The sequence below is a fragment of the Ovis aries genome, chromosome Y (genome assembly GCF_016772045.2).
Source record: "Ovis aries strain OAR_USU_Benz2616 breed Rambouillet chromosome Y, ARS-UI_Ramb_v3.0, whole genome shotgun sequence".
Taxonomy (NCBI): domain Eukaryota; kingdom Metazoa; phylum Chordata; class Mammalia; order Artiodactyla; family Bovidae; genus Ovis; species Ovis aries.
The window spans coordinates 7,414,499-7,435,120 of record NC_082741.1 but is presented as its reverse complement, the minus strand read 5'-3'; the positions used below and the strand labels follow the sequence as shown (position 1 = coordinate 7,435,120).

Here is a 20,622-nt window from a genome sequence, read left to right as displayed (position 1 = left end):
TTCTTAACGAGGGAAATTTAAATGATCTCTAGATTTTTGATGTTGAAGTTGTTTTTTATTATTTAGATGGGATATTTGTTTAAAAGAGGAGTTATTAGGAATTACCTTATTGTCCAGTGGTAAGGACTCAGTCCTTTCATTTCAGGGCTCAGGTTCAGCCCCACGTTAGGGAACTGAGGTTTTTCAAACTGCACAGGGCAACTAAAAAAATAATAATAAATAAGTAATTAAAATAAATGCGAGGTTTTTAAAAAATAGGCATCATATGCTGAGTCATTTCTTTTGAAATAGAATGTCTAGAATTTTCTCAGATAATTCTGGGGTGATGTGGGCAGCAATATTGGCTTTTTATTTATAATTATTGAAGCTGCATAGTTGGCACTTGAAAATTTTTTATATTCTGTTTTTATATAATTTTGAAAGTTTCATTTAAAAGGTTAAAATTTGTGTAAGTAAATTAAAAAAAAGTTACAGTGCCATGTTTTCTCTGTAAGTTAGATTGCTTTATACTGTTGCTTTTGTATATATTTACATAAAAACTGATAGGTTTTGGTCATGATCCTACTGTGGGGCCTTACTGAAGTAGATAAAAGACATGTCTTGTCTTTTTCCCTAACACTTACTATTTAGAAAATGTTATAAAGATCCAAAGGTACATGCGTGCCGCTAAGTCACTTGTCACGTCCGATGTTTTGTGGCCCCATGCACTGTAGCCCACCAGTGCCTCTGTCCATGGCATTCTCCAGGCAGAAATATTGGAGTGGGTTGCCGTGCCCTTCTTCAGTGGATCTTTCTGACCCAGGAGATCTTCCTGACCCAGGGGATCCAGCCCATGTCTCTTATGTCTCCTGCATTGGTAGGCAGGTTCTTTACCACTAGTGCCACTTGGGAAGGTGCATTTCAAGTTTCCCACATTCAATTTAAGGAGCTAAGTGAAAAATTAGTATTTAAAAAATGTTTATTATAGGACCGCATATAATATAGAAGTGGGTTACAATTTGATGACTACTATAACTGATAAAACTAACTCCACATAATTTTTTCATGGATTTAAGAATTTATACTCTTAAGTAAAACTTCATAGTGTTTTTTCACATTTATACTTTTAAAATTTTTTGTTTACCTTAATTCTTCAGTGAACAATTTGAGACCTTGTTTTTTTAAAGAGAATATTTAGTTCTGTCAATATGATAAGTGAAAGGAAATAGTTAAACTTGCTTAATCCACATCTCAATTTAATGAGTTGAACTAGAAATCAGCATATCAGTGATGATCTTAATTAACAAGAACAGTTTCAGTGTAAAAGTGTCGTAAGACTGACTTAAAAATAAACCCTAATAACTAGTAAGATTGAATTAACAGTTTGAAAACATGGTTTTATTCAGTAAGTAAACAATTATGCTTCTGTTATATGTCTTATATAGCTTAAGGTACAGTATGATGAAAGTTAACAAGTTTACATGATTCATGTAGGAGTTCAGGCTAGTTTATTTGAAATTTGTAATCATCTAAATATATTGTCTCTTAATGTTAGTCATTATACTTCATCTTATTTAATCAGTATATTTGTTCAGTCTGTTTTATTTCTCTCTTTTTAAAATTTTTTATTTATTTATTTGTTTTATTTTACTTTACAATACTGTATTGGTTTTGCCATACATTGGCATGAATCTGCCATGGGTGTACCCATGTTCCCCATCATGATATTTCTGTCTTATTTTAAAGTGAAACAGTCTAAGCAGATAAAGTAGCTTGGCTCTAATATTCAAAATGACCCAAGAGTTTAACTGATTGAAGATGCAGTGGATTCTGAAATTGTACTAAAACTCTGCTCCATGCGATTTTTATTTGAAATCTTGTTTAGTAGCACCTAGCAAGTAGATCTTTAAATAATATGTGCATAATAATTATAATAATAATATAAACAAATAATATAAACAGTATATAATATTTATAATATAATATTTATATAATAATAAATTATAAATAAATAAATATTATAATATTTATATAATATTTATAATATTATAAATAATATAAACAGTAAGTTAAACAGAAGGTTAAACTTCTTTGATTTGCAATTAATAGGGAAGAGCTGGAAGCCTTAAAGAGCTGTAAATTTTCATTGTCTACCTAGAGATTATGGCAACACCTCCACAAACTCTTGGATTTCTTAAATATCTATTTTTGGAAAGATTTGCTTACCAAAACTTAACTGTAGAAGGTTGATACGGAAAACAGGGAAGATTAAGTTGTGGGGACTTACTCGTGTTTCTTGGGTGATGAAGTTTAAAACATGGAGAGAGAAAATGCTTTTGAACAAAACGTAAAAGAAAACATTTTAAAGACTGAAAGGAAAGGAAGTGAGAGAAATGAATTTAGAGTTTAGGTGGTAAAAAATCAAAAGTCTGTTTATCTGGTACCCTCACTTTTCTTAGTCATATCATGCATGGCAAGTATGGTCATTTGCTGAGTTGGAGGGCTAGCAAAGGATTTAACTGGAGGCAAGTAGATTTGTTCAGAACCCTGTCAGTATGTTATGCAAGTGAAAGAGCATGCAGTTGTAGAAACATTATTGCGTTCATATGAAATTGGAGTTTGCAGGGGAAAGTTGTGACTTTAAAAGGCAGCCAGCTATAGAAGTCTACTGGTTGACAATCTGAAATACTTTTTGTACTGAAGACCTTACATTCTACTGTAGATAAGTGAAAGGTGGTAGAGATGATGGATAAGGAGTATATGGATGAATTTTTGTGTGTACAAATTTTTGAAGTTTAGTTATATACAAGCTTTTACTCCAAGTAAAAAGGTTAATTTTCTTTTTTTTTTTCAGATTAACCAAGTTACTCATGATCAAGCAGTGGTGCTACAAAATGCTCTTCAGAGCATTCCTAACCCATCATCTGAGTGTATTCTTAGAAATGTATCAATACGTCTTGCTCAACAAATATCTGAAGAGGTTAGTATCAAACTTTGAAAGTTCTGGGATCTTGGATGGCTTACTTTTTTATTGTTCTTGACAGTTTCTACTTAACTCAAATATATTACCACAATTTGAGGTTGAATACTCTGAGATTTTTCACGTTAGATTCTCTTACGTTAGCTAAAATTTAGTAAAATTAATATGTATTAATATTAATACTTTAGAAAGTACTCTAAAAAAACCCTTGAATAGGGTTTTTGAGCTATAATTTGTATTGAATAAACTAGATCAAAATAAAACATATACTGAGTTTTGACATAATGTTTAATTATGCAGTCAAGAAACAGAATATTTTCATTAGTCCCAACAGTTCTTTCTTATGAACCTAGACATTTATTGTTGCTTTCTGTCACTGTAAAATTGTCATGTTTTAAAAGTTTACATGAATCATATAATATACTCTTGTATCTGGCTTATTTTAATTAGCATGATTGTGAAATTATGTGTCAGTAGTGAATTCATTTTGAGTAAAACCACACTGTATTGTCATTCTGTGTGTTCTGCCGATGAACGTTTGTGTTATTCCTAGTTTTCTTTACTATTGAAATGAATGTCACAAGTGCTTCTTGGGCATATGTTTTCTCATTTCTGGGTAAACTTACAGAATTGGAATGGCTGAGTAATTTGGTTTCTGTATTTGTAAAAGTCTTGTGAACAGTGTTTCAGCTAGATTAGATCTTAACCTGAAGCCTGTATTGTCGCTATAGCTGAGAAGCATATTTTTGCTTCATCAACATGCATACTCAGACTTCATTTGAGGACATAGAAAAATGAGACCAAAACTTTGTTTTTATTTATTCATTTTTTAATTTCTTAAACGTCATTGAATTATAGTTGATCTACAGTGTTGTGTTAATTTTTGCCATATAGCAAAATGATTCAGTTATGCATGTGTGTGTGTGTTTGTGTATCCTTTTTCACATTTTTTTTCCATTATGGTTTATCACAGGATATTAAACAATCCTTGTGAATGATTATTTATCTTATATGTAATAATTTGCATCTGCCAGACTTTATCTACTTTGGACCTTAAAGAAAACATAGACTATCAGAAGAAGGAGGCATAGTTACTTTATATAGAGCTTTTTATCCTACTACTTTAACAGTAAAGAAATTTTTGTTTTCTGGAGACAAATTTTTATTTTCTGATTATTTCACTCTACTGGTGTTAGCACTACCAATTATTTGTTTTCTTTCAGGCTTCAAGATACATGCCTGATATTTGTGTTATTAGAGCTATACAGAAAATCACCTGGGCATCAGGATGTGGGACATTAGAGCTAGTATTTAGCCCAAATGAAGAAATTAGTAAAATTTATGAGATGGTAAGAGTCATTACGGAAATGTTTTCCTTTATGTGAATGTTAATTTTGCACATGACTAAATTTTCATCTTGTCTGCCCTCTTTGAAGACAAAGTCACTTGTGTATCTAATGGTTTAAAATAAAATTCTGTAGTTAGGATGAGAATATGAAAATTTTTACTTTGAAAATAAACTACTTATGGATCTCACTGTAAGGTTTCCTAATGTCTCATTGAGTTGAATATAGTTAAGCTGTAAAGAATTTGCTTTTTCCAATTTCATGTAATTATTGTGCTTTCTATGACTTTGTGGAATCATAACATTCAGATATTTTACTTGATTATTTTATAGGATTCAGGTGTAGCAACAATTTTTACTGTTTCAGTATTATCCCTCTTCCTCATTTGATAAAACAAATTATTTGCAAAAATGAGGCTGTTTTGCTCCAAGATTTTCTGTTTACTTGTCTGAATTAGTCACTTATATATAGTTCAGAGGAGAGAGTGGATATTAGAATTGTAAGGCTCCTCTTTTTGGATATTTAAATGACTGGTCCATTTTAGGCATATATTATATTGATTTTATTTTTTGATAAGTGGAAACAGATATAAAATTATTAACTACAGGCAAATATGGAAAAGGCAATGGCACCCACTCCAGTACTCTTGCCTGGAAAATCCCATGGATGGAGGAGCCTGGTAGGCTGTAGTCCATGGGGATGCCAAGTCGGGCACTACTGAGCGACTTCACTTTCACTTTTCACTTTCATGCATTGGAGGAGGAAATGGCAACCCACTCCAGTATTCTTGCCTGGAGAATCCCAGGGACAGAGGAGTCTGGTGGGGTGCCGTCTATGGGGTCACACAGAGTTGGACATGACTAAAGTGACTTAGCAGCAACAGGCAAATGTATTTTACATTAGGAAAGTTTTCTATAGTCTTCCTCAACATTTGTGTAAGCTAATTGCTTCTTTAATAAAATGGCATTGTAGATAAAGCTATAAAATAAATCTAATCAACATTTCAAGTACAGTGCCAGAGTTACTCTTTAGAGAGACATCATGATAAGTGCAGAAGTATACCACTCATATCCAGAAGGACAAGGAAGCAGTACTTAGCTTTTATTAAACATGTTCCTTTAATCCATTTTGGGATATATTCTAAAGAGTGTCAAAAGCTATAGGTAAAGAGACTAAAGACAAATGGTCTTTAGTGGGTATAGTTTTAAATGCTAACTAGAAGAATTTGAAAGTTTTCTTCAGTGTGTCACCAGTAGTTTACTCCTCATCATTTTACAGACCAGCAGTCCAAGCCGTAAGCCAGATGTGGAAGATGAACAGGTTTGCTGTGAAGCATTGGAAGTGATGACTTTATGTTTTGCTCTAGTTCCAACAGCCCTGGATGCACTTAATAAAGAAAAAGCTTGGCAGACATTTATCATTGACTTATTATTGCATTGTCCCAGCAAGTAAGTGATTGTTTTTGTTGATTTGAAAGAAGACTGACCTTATTCTTTAAGCAGACATGAGTTATTTTGATCAAACTCTCAGAAGTCAAATAAGGAAGCATTTTTCTTGTCTTTGTAGCATTTTGATATTTTGGAAAATTTTTTTATGTATTTCATGTAAGCTGAATATGTTTTCATCTCTGGAAAATGCCCGTGTTGATTTTTTCTTTCATAGTTTTTCAGTTGCAGTCAAGTATTAACATATAGTTACATCTCTGGTAGCTCCGTGGTGAAGATTCTATGGGCAGTGTAGGAGATAAAGGAGATGCAGTTTTGATCCCTGGGTTGGGAAGATCCCGTGAAGGAGAAAATAGCTACCTATTTCACTGTTCTTACCTGGGATATCTCATGGACAGAAGAGCCTGGCAGGCTACAACCCATGGGCTTGCAAAGAATTGGACACTATTGAGCTACTGAATACAAACATACAGTTATTTATAACTAAAAATTAGAGATTTTAACAACTTCTGTGTGAATAATAATAACATTAAGAGTATTTACAGTGTTGGGCAATTCCTGAATTTTTCACTATCCCAAACATATTTTTTAAACAGTACTTAACTCCCATTCCCGAATCTCTTTACCCCTGTTTATCTGTAATTTGCATTCTGTGTCTTTGTATTGACCTATTGTCAGCACTTCATGTAAATGGAATTACATATTATTGATCCTTTTAGATTTTCACTTGTTTGACTTAGCATAATCTCAAGGTTCAAACATGTAGCATGTTAAGGAATTTTCTTTATTTTTAATGCTGAATAATATTTCATTCTATATGTGTATTGTATTTTTGTTTTTTCATTCACCTTTTGGTGAACACTTCAGTTGTTTCTATTTTTGGCAGTTGTGAATAGTGCTGCTGTGACTGTTGTTGTGAAGTAGAAACTGGTTTGAGGTCCCATTTTCAGTTCTTTTGAGTTTGTAATTCGGAGTGGATCTCTTAGGTCATGTAGTAATCCTTTAGCTTCTTTAGGCTCCACCAGGAGTTACAGTGTAGGCTTACCAGGAATGTACAGAGTTTTCAATTTTTTCATGTCCTCTTCTGTACCTATTTTTTTAGTGAGCTTGAGCAAGACATTGTGAAACACCTTTGAAATTTTGTTAAAAGTATTTAGTCACCTGTGCAGAAAATTGTGAAGAAATCTGTACATGTACAACATTTTAAGTACTGTTTGGAAGTTTTTTAACTCCTGTTTCTCTTTTTTGTAAATCAAGGGGACTTTTAAAGGTTCAGAAATTGCCTCAGCTTATATTAAGGCAAGTTTATGTGAATTGAAGTCAGGCCAGTAACCTGACTTCAGATACACTTAATTTGAACCATTTGTTATTTTTCTTTCTCTTCCTCCTCCATTACTTGTTTATACTCCTGTGATAGTGTCAGTGAATGAAACATCATACAACTTTCTAGAGTAATGAAGAGAGGAAGAGGAGAACTGGACTTTTGGCATTGCTTCTCCTAACACAGTAGTTCTCCAGAAACAAACCAGAGAGTGGTTTCTTCAGGATTATGGTCGGTGTTTGCAGAAGTTTTGCACTTAAATTGTTAAGTAGTATTAGTGGGCAGTCCTCTTCCTTGGTGGCTCAGTGGTAAAGCATCTGCCCACCTGTAGGAAATAAACATATTTCAGAGCTTTAGCAGCTAGCAATTACAGAAATATGGTATTTTTCCACATTATAATGTTCACTCACTAACATCCAACGTGTTTGGCTCTGTTCTGATGTCAAGACTCGTCAACAAAGCTTGAAAGAACCTGCTTTGGTCAAAATTTAGAGAGATTACTATTCTATGAAATAACAAAACATAATTGGGTTTATTATTTATGCTAGTATGGGAAGGCTGTGCCATTTGAACACATTCTCAGAGCAAAACAGACTAGTTTTAAGCATTACCAGTTTTACACAACTGTCTGTGAATTGATGTTATTTGTAGATTTGGATTATTCAGGTAAGTTTGAGTTGTTAATACTTCTCAAATAGATTAATATTGATGTTATACAATATAATGTTTTAATGGTCCTCAAACTTCTATCAGAATCTTTGGGATTGGTATTTAAAGTGTAAATTACTGGGCCTCTCTTCCAGAATTTGTCATTTAGTAAGACATAAAGTGAAGGTGAAAGTCAGTCAGTTGCATCTGACTCTTTGCTACCCCATGGACTATAGCCTGCTAGGCTTGTCTGTATATGGGATTCTCCAGGCAAAAATAGTGGAGTGGTTAGCTGTTCCCTTCTCTAAGGGATCTTCCCAGCCCCAGAATTGAACTCTGGTATCCTGCATTGCAGGTGGAGAAGCACGGGGTAGGTCCCCATGTTTGTTTTTCTCCACAGTTTGACAATGCTAGTAGTCTCACAATTACCAGGTTGTTTGCCTGAAAGCACTGTTCATTGAAAAGATGTCCATGGCGTCACACAGAGTCAGACATGACTTAGTGACTAAGCTACAGGGAGGGATTTGGGGCAGGAGGAGAAGGGGATGACAGGATGAGATGGCTGGATGGCATCACTGACTCAATGGATGTGAGTTTGAGTGAACTCTGGGAGTTGGTGATGGACAGGAAGACCTGGTGTGCTGCAATGCATGGGGTCTCAAAGAGTTGGACACTACTGAGAGACTGAACTGAACTGAACATGGCATCTTGTATCTGTTAGGGTAAATGTGTTGTTCCAAGAGTGGTTTGAAGAATATCCTATAAATTTAGATATATGTTGTTTCATCTATTTGTTCTTTACAAAGATTCTGAAAGTCACACATTAAGAGATATTAGTTATCCATTGTGCAGTACAGCAGAAACTAACAACATTGAAACCAACTATAGTCTGATAAAAATTAATTTAAAATGTAAAACATGAGAATAATAAAAAATAGAAGTGAAAAAGATAAATTTTAACTCAATAATTTCCAGCCTATTTGGGTGTAATGTGAGGTTTTACTTCATGAAATATAACTTTTTTTTTTTATTGCTAATGATGAATTATCTTGTAATTTTACTATTAATTTATTTTCCTTGTTAAAGATAAACCAGTGTTGAAATAATTAGTGTTGATTTTATTCATGAGAGCAACACATTAAATAGACGTTTTATTTCAGAATTGTTCGTCAGTTGGCACAGGAACAGTTTTTTTTAATGTGCACCAGGTGTTGCATGGGACACAGACCTCTGCTTTTCCTCGTTACTTTGCTCTTTACCATTTTGGGGGTAAGAAATTTTTTAATAGACTTATTAGTATGATTTATTCTTTAAGGAACATTAAGGAAATTGTGGTTTTAGATTTTTTTAAAAATTGTGTTTAATAAATCAAATAATCTTCCTTGTTATTTCCTTTACTGGTTATACATTGGTTTTTATTTGCTTTTTATAAATACTTAAGGGAAAAATACTCGATCTTATTTGAAAAATAGAAATCAGAGATCTTTTTTATCCCATTAATACTAGATTTTGTGCCTTAACTTACAAGATCTCTGGGCTTTTTAAAAAAGTTACAATTAATTTTGAGCATGGACTTCTTAATTCATGTTGTTTCAATTACTGTATTTCAGAGCACAGCAAGAGAGAGAGGTAAACATTCAGGTGACTATTTCACTCTTCTTCGGCACCTTCTAAATTATGCTTTTAACAATAGTATTAATGTGCCCAATGCTGAAGTTCTTCTCAACAATGAAATTGACTGGCTCAAAAGAATTAGGGTAAGATGTTCCATTTACTGTTATTGTTTAGTTGCTAAGTTGTGTCTGACTCTTGGGACCCCATGGACTGTGTAGCCCTCAAGGCTCCTCTGTCCTTGGGATTTCTCAGCCAGAATACTGGATTCAATTGCCATTTTTTCCTGCAGCGGATCTTCCCAACCAAGGGACTGAGTGCACAGCTCATGCATTGCAGGCAGAGTCTTTACCACTGAGCCACCTGGGAAGCCTGTTCAGTTTATTACTTACTGTTAAATCTTTTTTCTTTTTAAAGAAGGGTTTATAGTTTTGAGTAATGTTAAGCCAAAACAAGAGAAAAACCCTGCAAGGTAATAAAACAAAATATGTACTTTCATTGATAAACTAATAACTCATGACTAATAGAAGCAACATATAGATATATTTGTATAAATGTTTTACTTCATAGTTGGGGCTTAGAGTGCTGATATTCACCTTCCTCCAATTTGTTATTAAAAAAATTTTTTTTCTCCAAATTATCATAACTAATAAAAGTTCTTTAAAATTTTTTAAATAAAAAATGTCTGATTAATACTTATATTTCATCATTTGCTACTTTTTTATCATCATAGTTAATAAAAGTTAAAAATTTTTAAATAAATGTTAATACTTACATTTCATCATTTCCTACTTTTTATATATACAGAGTTCTATGAGAATATATTTCTGAAATTTATTAAGTGTTTTTCCTCTAGATTAGCATTCTCTGAAAACTTTTCTAGCTTCTTCATCTTGGTACCATTAAAATTTTGGATGAAGTATTCTTGTTTTGAGGAGCTGTGTTATGTATTGTAATATAATGAGCAGTATTCTTGGGTTCTAATCAGTAGATAGTTTTTTAGTAATTCCCATTTCATCGCAGAAAACCAGAAATATCTCAAGACCGTGTCTGTCCTGTTGGGGCAAAATTGCTTTCATTTACTGTTTAAGATACAGTTGTATGGAAGAAATAAATCACTTGAATGAACAGGTTTGGGAGCATTATTATCTGAGATACCACTCTCCTCCAATTCTCTTTTATACTTATCTTTTTTGTCCTTCTTTTCTTTAAGTCAGATCTGTTATATTTTTCCTTTGACAGGATAATGTTAAAAGTAGAGGTGAAACAGGTGTTGAAGAGTCTATCTTGGAAGGCCACCTTGGGGTAACAAAAGAGTTATTGGCCTTTCAAACACCTGAGAAAAAGTATCATATTGGTTGTGAAAAAGGAGGTGCTAATCTTGTTAAAGTAAGTTCTACATTTTAGTAGTAAGTAGTTGTCTTGAACTTTTGAATGTTGTTAGCAGATCTGGTGATTTCTACACTGTTTCATCCCTAAGGTATCTTGACCTTTTTTGTTAATTATTTACTTTAGAAAAACTTTCATCTCTGTAAAGGTTACAGTAATTTTTAAGTGTTGAGTCAGCCAAAATATTCTTTTTTAAAAGTAAAAATAAGGTGTATTTTTCATTTTCATGAAGAACTTTATCAAACAATGTATCCACCGTTCTATTCCACTAACTTCTGCCATTTTTCAGGCACCTCCATAAATCCATCTTCCCCAAAACTGTTTTATCTTTTTGAGCAAAGAACTCTTCCAGGGGCCTTTTCCAGTCTTCCAGGGAATTGAAATTTTCTCCAGTAAGAGATTTGTAAAGATTGAAATAAATGGAAATCCAAAGATGCAGTATCTGGTGATTACAGTGGATGAATCAGAACTTGCCAGTCAAGCTGTAGAAGTTTTTGCCTGATGATCAAAGAAACATACGGTCTTACATAATTCTGATGAAAGATTATACATTTTCTGTTCACTAATTCAGGACACTTTGCATTGAGTGCTGCTTCCAGTTGGTCTGATTGTAAGCAGTACTTGTTGGAATTAATCATTTGATTTTTTTCTGAAAGGAGCTTATAATAGAAGACTCCTTTCCAATCCCATCATATACACAACATCACCTTTGGTTGAAGACCAGCCTTTGGTGTGATTGGTGGTAATTCATTTCACTTGCTCCACAATCTTTGGTTTGACATTATTTTACTGTATATCCCCTTTTCATCACTTTCACAATTTGTTTTAAAAACAAAATGTTTTTAAGAAACAAATGGAAATGGATCAAGAAGGGATTTTTTTTTTTCTTAACTTATGTGAAATTAAAACATCAAAGCAGTTAACATAACCATACTGGTGCAAATGATTTTCAGCACTTGATTTGGACATTTTAAGTATGTCAGTTATCTATTGGGTGATAGGACGTTGTTCCCAGTGTCTTGATTTGATCACTGTCAACTTCACCTGGTTTACCCGATGGTGGAGCATCATCCAGTGAGAAATCTCCACAAAACTTAACCTCTTTTAACTTGTTTGATCAGTCACAGCATCTTCTCCATACACTGCATGAATCATTTTTTGCAGTTCAGTTGTGTTTTTGCCTTTCTTGAAAGAATAAAGCATAATATGATGAAAATGTTTTCCTCCATCTTCAGCATTAATATGAGTACATTAAAAATCACTAATTTGATTTTTTTTTTCAATACATGCTTATATGATAGCTGTCACAGTATAGTCTAACAGTTGTTTCAAATGAACTTAAGGACAGCTGAGAGCTATTAGAGCCAGCTTATGGGAAGCAGTGAACAAACTATTTGGTCAACCCAGTAATCTTGAGTTCAGAAAAAGCTCAGATAAAGTGTTTTAGAAAGTTAACAAGCAGTATTAATTGACTTTGCTATTTACTAAATTTGAGTTTCTAACTTTGAAAGTGAAACCTTTTATTTTACAAGACTTTATTTTTTACATCATATTTATTTCATGAGTTCTTTCACTTATCCCTTACAATTTAAGGAAAAGAGTCATTTGATGTATTTCATTTTTATTCAAAGTGCTCTAATTTCAGTTCATATTTAATTAAGGTAGATTTATTTAGAGTATCTTTTTAATAATCAAGGTTTTTAAAAAAGCTTAATATCAAAAAAAGTGAGTTTATTACACTCTGTTTTTAAAATAGAATTTGATTTTATTTGAAACTCCAAAGTTGTATTTGAGATGAGACATTGATTGTATCAAATAATTAGAAGACTCTTTTCCTTCCAGGGGATACTTTTTCATAAAGTAAATATTACAAACAATTTATAATCTGTTTTTTTTCAACCCTTTAGGAAGTAATAGATGATTTCATCTTTCCTGCCTCCAAAGTTTACCTGCAGTGTATGAGAAATGGAGAACTACCAGCTGAACAGGCTATCCCGGTCTGTAGTTCACCAGCTACCATCAATGCTGGGTTTGAACTACTTGTAGCATTAGCTGTTGGCTGTGTAAAGAATCTCAAACAGATAGTAGACTGTTTGACTGAAATGTATTACATAGGAACAGCAATAACTAGTAAGTATTTTAACTTCAAAAACTCTTTTGGTTAGTAATATTTCCATGTTTAAAATACTGGGTTTTTTCTTTTGGGAAACATTTAACTTAGGTTTGTGTTTTTAGCAACTTTTAGATTGGTTTAGCTGTCATTTTAGTATAATGATTTCAATAATCATACACAGACCATTATGAGCACAGAGCCTTTATACAGAAAAATTTCCAAATGTACTTTAGATGTCTTCTGGTAATTGATCAGGTAACTTGAAAGAATGCTTTCTTTCATCATATATGAAATTAAATCCAAAGGCCAGACTAATAAGCCAGATTTGATGTCCCAGACTTGTACTTAAAACCTAAAATAAATTCATTGGAAAGATTTTTTTTTTTAAGCTTCAGTTATTTTGATCTGAGTTTTAAGAAAGTTGCCAGAGGTAAGATTTTATTTTAGTGTATATTATTTTGTTCTCAGTTAATGTGGGTAAAGGAGGACATTTTCTTTAGACCTGTTAAGAACTGAAATTCAAAAAGTGGAGAGTAAGTTAACATAACAGAAAATATGGTCATAAAATCTAATGTTAAGAAAATCAGTTCAGTTGAGCTGTGTCTGATTCTTTGTGACACCGTGGACTGCAGCATGCCAGGCCTCCCAGTCCATTATCAGCTCCCAGAGCCTGCTCAAACTCATACCCATCGAGATGGTGATGCCATCCAACCATCTCATCTTCTGTCATCCTTGTCTCCTCCTGCCTTCAGTGTTTCATAGCATCAGGGAGTCAGTTTGTTGGATCTGATGGCCAAAGTATTGGAGCTTCAGCTTTAATATCAGTCCTTCCAGTGAATTTTAAGGACTGATTTTCTTTAGGGTTGAGTAGTTTGAGCTCCTTGTGGTGCAAAGAACTCTCACTAGTCTTCTCCAACACCATAGTACAAAATCATCAATTCTTCGGTGCTCAGCTTTCTTTATATTTCAACTCTCATATCCATAAAATGACCACTGGAAAACCATAGCTTTGACTATATTGACCTTTGTCAGCAAAATAATGTCTGTGCCTTTTAATATGCTGTCTCAGTTGGTCATAACTTTTCTTCCAAGGAGCAAGCGTCTTTTAATTTCATGGCTGCAGTCACCATCTGCAGTGATTTTGGAGTCTAAGAAAATAAAGTCTCTCACTGTTTCCACTTATTCCCCATCTATTTGCCATGAAGTGATGGGACCAGATGCCATGATCTTGGTTTTCTGAATCTTGATTTTTAAGGCAGTGTTTTCACTTTCCTCTTTTCACTTTCATCAAAAGTTTCTTTGTTCTTGAATTAGACAAAGTCAAGACATGGCGAAGTAATATACAGCATCTCTTAACTGCATCTGAAATTATTTTTCTTATACTTTCTTTCAGAATATAAGTTTTCAGTCACATTTTGGGAGTTTCTTACTGAGCTTATTATGCTGTAGAATCTAAAGAGGTGCTTCTTGAAAACTTACTTAGCTTAAGAATTTAATGACTATATTATTCATTATATGCACTAAACATTAACTTCATACACAATCCTGCTTCAGACATTGTCTGTATATGTATGTTTTAACTATGGATAGCCTTTTTGTTAATTTGTTTCATTTTGTTATAAAAGTCAATAAATATACTGTACACACATCCTTTGTTTTATTTAAATTTTGCACTTAGTATAATATGCCATATTAAAAGTATATGTAATTCAATTATTGGCCATATTGTTTGCAGTTAAGTGTAAATTATGTTGAACTGAGAAAAAATGTAAATTGAAAGGCAAAGGAGAAAAGGAAAGATATACCTGTTTTAATGCAGGGTTCCAAAAAAATAGCAACAAGGTAGTAAAGCCTATTTAAGTGAACAATGTGAAGTAATGAAGGAAAACAATAGACTGAGAAAGACTAGAGATTTTTTTTTTTAAGAAAGGTAGGCAAACAGCAAAGAGGAACTCAAGAAACTCTTGATGGTGAAAGAGGAGGGTGGAAAAATTGGCTCAAACCTCAGTATTCAAAAAACTAACATCATAGCATCTGGTCTCCCATCACTTTCTGGCAAATAGATGGGAGAAAAAAAAGTGACGGACTTTCGTTTTCTTGGGGTCTGAAATCAGTGCACATGGTATGAAATTAAAAGACCCACCTGATTCAAAGAGCAGACTCATTTGGAAAAGACCCTATTTCAGGGAAAGATTGAGGGCAGGAGGAGAAAGGTGCAGCAGAGAGTGAGATGGTTAGGTAGCATCACCGTGCCAATGGACATGACTTTGAGCAAACTTTGGGAGATGGTGAAGGATAGAGAAGCTTTGTGTGCTACAGTTCATGGAGTTGCAGAACTGGACACAACTGAGCAGCTAAACAACAACAACAGTAATTTATGTAATCCATCTCCAGGTTACTGATTAATGGTTGTTTTTGGTTATATGAGAAGTGGCAAGGGTTATAAAGTATTTTATATTTCTCACAGACCTTCAAGTATACTCTTGTTTACTTCTCAAAATAAAACTTGACTGTAGCCAAAGCAATTTTTGCTTCTCCTTCATCACTGTATAAGGAAGGAAACATTCACTTGAAGTTTAAAGTTTTTGTGATGTGAAACTATGACTTGAAACTCACTTGATCTTGAGTCACTAACATGTAATTAATTTAATTATAAAATAGGGAATTAAAACTGAAAATTTAAATAAATATGTATAAAGTCACATGGTTTTAGTTGAATGACTTTATTGAGATATAATTTCAATTGCATTGATTTTTTTCATTTATTTTTAGTGTTTTGCAACCATTACCTAATCTAATGTCATGACATTTTCCCATTATCCCCCAAAGAATTTTTATGACCTTCTGTAGTCATTCATCATCTTCAGCTTCTCTGTCCCTCCCACCACAGCCTTCGGTGGTACTAATTGTAATGTAATTGTGATGTGTAGATACTTTTAATCCAGTTTTTGGCTGTTATGAAGAATGCTGATATGAACATCCATGTGCATATTTTATGTGGATAGGTATTTTCATTTCTTTTGAATAGACATCGTGGAGTAAAATTACAGAATCATTTGTAACTCCATAGAGAGCTGCCAGACTTTTTGCATGGTGGCTTTCTCATTTTCATTTTAAAGTCCCACCAGGAGTGTTGACAATTGTTGTACTTTTTATTGCCTATTGTTTGTTTAATTTTTATAATTACTATTCTTGGTATGAAATTGTAATATTTCTCAATTTAAGAACTTGAAGGCAACTCAGCACTGTATAGTGGCACATATTACTAAAATCATGTAGTCTCTTAATATACTTTTGTAACGATGGTAATAGAATTCTTGCTAATTTTAATTTGTAGCGCAACAAAGCTACCAGTGGACAGAATCATTATTTTCATATTATGAGCATCTTTTTTTCTTTTTCTTTTAGCTTGTGAAGCACTTACTGAGTGGGAATATCTACCACCTGTTGGACCCCGCCCACCAAAAGGATTTGTGGGACTCAAAAATGCTGGTGCTACTTGTTATATGAATTCTGTGATCCAGCAGTTATACATGATTCCTTCCATCAGGAATAGTATTCTTGCAATTGAAGGCACAGGTAGTGATATAGATGATGATATGTTTGGTGATGAGAAGCAGGACAGTGAAGTAAGTTTTAATTACAGTTTTTTTCCTTTGTTGTTAACATCTTCATACTAGATACTGTTTTTCTCTCTTAGAATGTTATACCTACGACTATTTTAAACTTCATTTGATAGAACAAGAATATCTGATCTACTGTCTTTGGCACATTATAGTGCTCATTTATGTAATAGACTTTAAGCTGCAGTTGATAATCTTTATTACACATTTTCTGTTTGTTTTTTTAAAGCAGCAGTTAATGTAATCATGTCTGTGGGCCTTGGTAAGTATAAATTGTAAAGTGATCGATATCTTCATTTAAAATAATGAGATTATGTTTTCATCCTATAACTTTTAAAATATATTATTTCATTTAGTTGATTTCACTTATCATTTTATAATCTGATTATTCTTAAGATAGTTTAAATATTTTTGTCAGATAACAGCTTTTTCTCACAAAGAAACAAATTGGTCTGCTACTTTAAATCAAGCTAAAGGTTAGGTAACAGATAATAAGGCTACATATCAAGAGTATCCAGTACAGAATGAAGTAATAGAAAAGTTAGGTTTTAGTGGCTGATCAGAGTAAATGAAACTAAGATACAGCTCATAAGAACATAAGTAAAGGAGTTTTGGTGATATTTATGTAGAAACAGTGGGGTTTTTGTTTTTGTTTTTTAAGTCTTTCACTTTTTCCTTTAAATAAGTTTCTAGAAATAGAATATTCTAAATGTAGTGAATGCTCTTTTCCTCATTCCCGTGTTTCTAGCCTTTTCTTGCCAAGAGTAGTTTGGCTCTCAAGTAGTGGTCCATCACTTAGAGATATTCTGAAACATATAACTTACGTTACTCTTCTCAGATCTGGCTAATCATTAGGATCTGGTTAGGTTTACATTTCTTAGACTCACCATTTGGGGTGCACAGACCAATACTTGCTTAATAACCACTCTTTGAAGGAAAATTGGAATGTTAAATATCTAGTTCTATAGCCCATGTTAACTGCTAGGATGCCAAGTTGAGCATAAGAGATAGCTAGTCATATACCCAAGAAGAAAATAAAGCAGAAAAAGCAGTAGAATCTCAGATGAGATATCTACCTTTGCTACTTGATCCCTGTACTTTATGTGTCTCAGCCTTGCAGAATGGTTAGCTACCTGCTTACTAGTTTCTTTTCCTAGGCTGTGAGCTATTCAAGGGCAGAAACTGGGTATTTACTTCTATGTCATAAGCCTCAAACTTGGAGCAAAGAGTATAAAAAAATACTTAGCTCTGTAAAACAACTGAATTCTTTGTAGAATGATAAAGACCTTTAGAACTCCATCTCTGTTTTGGCCAAAGGTACTCTTAATTACTGTATTAAGTATTAATAATTCAGACCATATCACATAATTTATCTCATATAATCTGTGAAGAACATATTATCTCACAAGAAAAAACTGAATCTTAGAAAGACTAAGTAACACATATCCCCAAAGGTTTTTACATAAAGCACTCACAAATCACCAGTCCAGTCTACTCAAATTTTTGTCTCTTATACTATCTCTGGTGGATATTACGGTTTTTAATGTGTGGTTTTTTTTAATGTTAGTCCATCTGTGAGTTTGGGGGGACAAGCACTAATATTAAAAAATGAATGTTATGTGCTTTAGATACTCAGTATAAAATAATACAGATCATTACTCATTTATTTGTATTTGTCTCAACTTATTTCACTATACTTTTAAAGTTAAATTAGGTCATCAGTGATATTTTTTGACCTTCAGAGTAATGTTGATCCCCGAGATGATGTATTTGGATACCCTCATCAATTTGAAGACAAACCAGCATTAAATAAAACAGAAGATAGGAAAGAGTACAATATTGGTGTTCTGAGACACCTTCAGGTTATCTTTGGTCATTTAGCTGCTTCCCGGCTACAATACTATGTCCCCAGAGGATTTTGGAAACAGTTCAGGTAAATTATGGGTGAATGATGATTTTAGTTTTATTAAAATCTCAGTATACTAAGAGTAGGGGTGGGGGTTACTTTGTGTTTGTTTTTTTGTTTGTTTGTAGTTAAGAATAAAGAATCTAGGGACTTTGCCCAGTGTGAATTTTATTAATTGCATTTTGGTTCTGACTTTGGTTTGTTGTTTTCTTTTCTTTTGTCAGTTTGTTGTTTTCTTTTCTTTTTTTAGTTTTTTTTTTTTTTTTTGCCCCTGTATTTTTTAGGTTTCCAGGTCATAATGGTCTGTCACACCTACTCAACTCTACTGTTGTAACAAGAAAGCAACTATAAACAATACCTAAATGAGTAAGGTGTGGCTCTGTTAAACTCCTTTTTTATGGACACTGAAATCTCAAATTGATATTATTTTCAGTTGTTATGAAATATTATTGGTTTTTTTCCCCCAGCCATTTAGTATGTATAAAACCACTCTTCGTTCAGTGATGGTGTGTAGGCAATCGAGTTGACTTCACTCATGAGCTGTTCTTAACTAGGATTACAAGGCTTCAGCTGATTCAAGTATGTTATTCCCTGTTTGTGAATGGACAGTCCTACTTCAAACATGATTTTATGTTCCTGGTGAAGATAGAGACTGTATATGTTTATGATAGGAAAGAATCACTCAGTATAAAGAAAAGTGTCCTTCATCAGTTAAATAACCTTAAAATAATACCTACATCAGAACTGGGACAGATAACAATTTCATTTTTTCTTACATTTATGTTTATAAAGTAATTGTGTAGTTTTCTGGCATCCTACTCAAGTGACCAATAAAATGTATTCTACTGTTTTATTTTAAAAGCTCAATTACATTTTGATCAGGTTTCTTTTTCATTAATTTTATCAAGGCTTTGTATCATGCCCAGCTCTGGCTGTAACTAAATAGCACTCATATCCAAATAGAGGAAGGCTATAGTCCTTTATAAGTGTTAAGAACTTATTTCAGCACAGGACCTCCTAAGTGGTTGGAGGTGGGTAAGCAGAGGACTCCTATAACTTCTGGGTCACCTTGTGTTTCAGTCAGGACAGTATTTTTTATATAGGATATAGATTTTTTAAACTCATGAATTTGTAGTACCCGCATTATTTTTCAATATAACTTTTATGTATTCTCCTCCAAAAGGAAATCCTCATGCCTATTAAAGAGTCAGATTAAGAGTGTATTCTCCAGATTAAAACTCTCGACCTAGGTCAAAAGAATTATTTGCCTTTGTAATATTTCCTACCAAATATGCATATTTCCTCTTTCGGTTCTCTCACTTGGCAAATATGTCTATCTTCTCTTTACGTGTTACTGTACAAATTTTTATTAAAATCTTATTCTCTTTGTGATTGAAGATTTTATTAGTATTCTGGTTAACATTTCTGTTCTTATTCTTTTAGATTACTATATGATGAGTTTTCATCTTAAAATGTTTCATTCCATTATTTGTATATGTGCAGGTATATGTAATTATAGTTAGATAGCAGAACTGTATTACATGGATGTGTGTATCTGTGTATTTCTACCTCTAGGTATAGCTAGATCCATAGATGTGTCAAGTTTTTTTCATTGTAATACAGAATTAAAATGTTTGTACTTTAATGTTCTAAATTGTAATGTGTGTTTAAATATGATGTTTCTGATTTTTGCCTTTATGGTTATTCCCACCATATAATGGTGGAAAGCTTACAATTTAAAAAGCACTTTGTACTACCTACAGTCTAGACACACTATGTTCTCAGTGTGTTTTTTCTTTTCTGGCAAAGTTGATTAACATGAAATTAACCTTCGTAACAACCATTTGAAAGTTCACTGGCACTTAACACATTGAAAATGTACAATCACTAGTATTATTATTGAGCAGTCTTGTTCCACAATATTCTTATCACCCAAAAGGAAATCCTCATGCCTGTTAAGGAAGCATTCCTCATTTCCCCTTCTTAAAACCCACCATTCTTTATATGAATTTGCCTGTTTTGAATATATATATTCAATCATAGTATGGCATTTGGGGACTAGTTTCTTTCTAAGCATATTTTAATGTATACCATTGTTTTAGCATGTATTGGAACTTCATTTCATAGCTAAATGATGATCCATTTTTATGAATAATCTATATTCTTTGTTATTCACTCATTAGTGGATGGATCTTTGGATGGTTTCTATCTATTCCCTGTTGTGGACAGTACTTCTGTGAACAGTCATATCCTATAACTTT

The 20,622-nt window shown here is 33.0% G+C and overlaps 1 protein-coding gene across 4 annotated transcripts in view; it reads left to right on the top strand.

Moving 5' to 3' along the window:
* Positions 1-20,622, top strand: part of LOC132659055 (probable ubiquitin carboxyl-terminal hydrolase FAF-X) — a 140,898-nt gene that overhangs the window by 92,563 nt on the left and 27,713 nt on the right. For all 4 annotated transcript variants that reach the window (XM_060408678.1, XM_060408676.1, XM_060408677.1 and 1 more), the window contains exons 24-32: positions 2,834-2,959; positions 4,183-4,308; positions 5,584-5,753; positions 8,880-8,988; positions 9,330-9,476; positions 10,573-10,719; positions 12,627-12,849; positions 16,241-16,461; positions 18,198-18,388. In XM_060408678.1, coding sequence (XP_060264661.1) covers positions 2,834-2,959; positions 4,183-4,308; positions 5,584-5,753; positions 8,880-8,988; positions 9,330-9,476; positions 10,573-10,719; positions 12,627-12,849; positions 16,241-16,461; positions 18,198-18,388 — 1,460 coding nt within the window. The remainder of the gene's footprint in view (positions 1-2,833; positions 2,960-4,182; positions 4,309-5,583; positions 5,754-8,879; positions 8,989-9,329; positions 9,477-10,572; positions 10,720-12,626; positions 12,850-16,240; positions 16,462-18,197; positions 18,389-20,622) is intronic.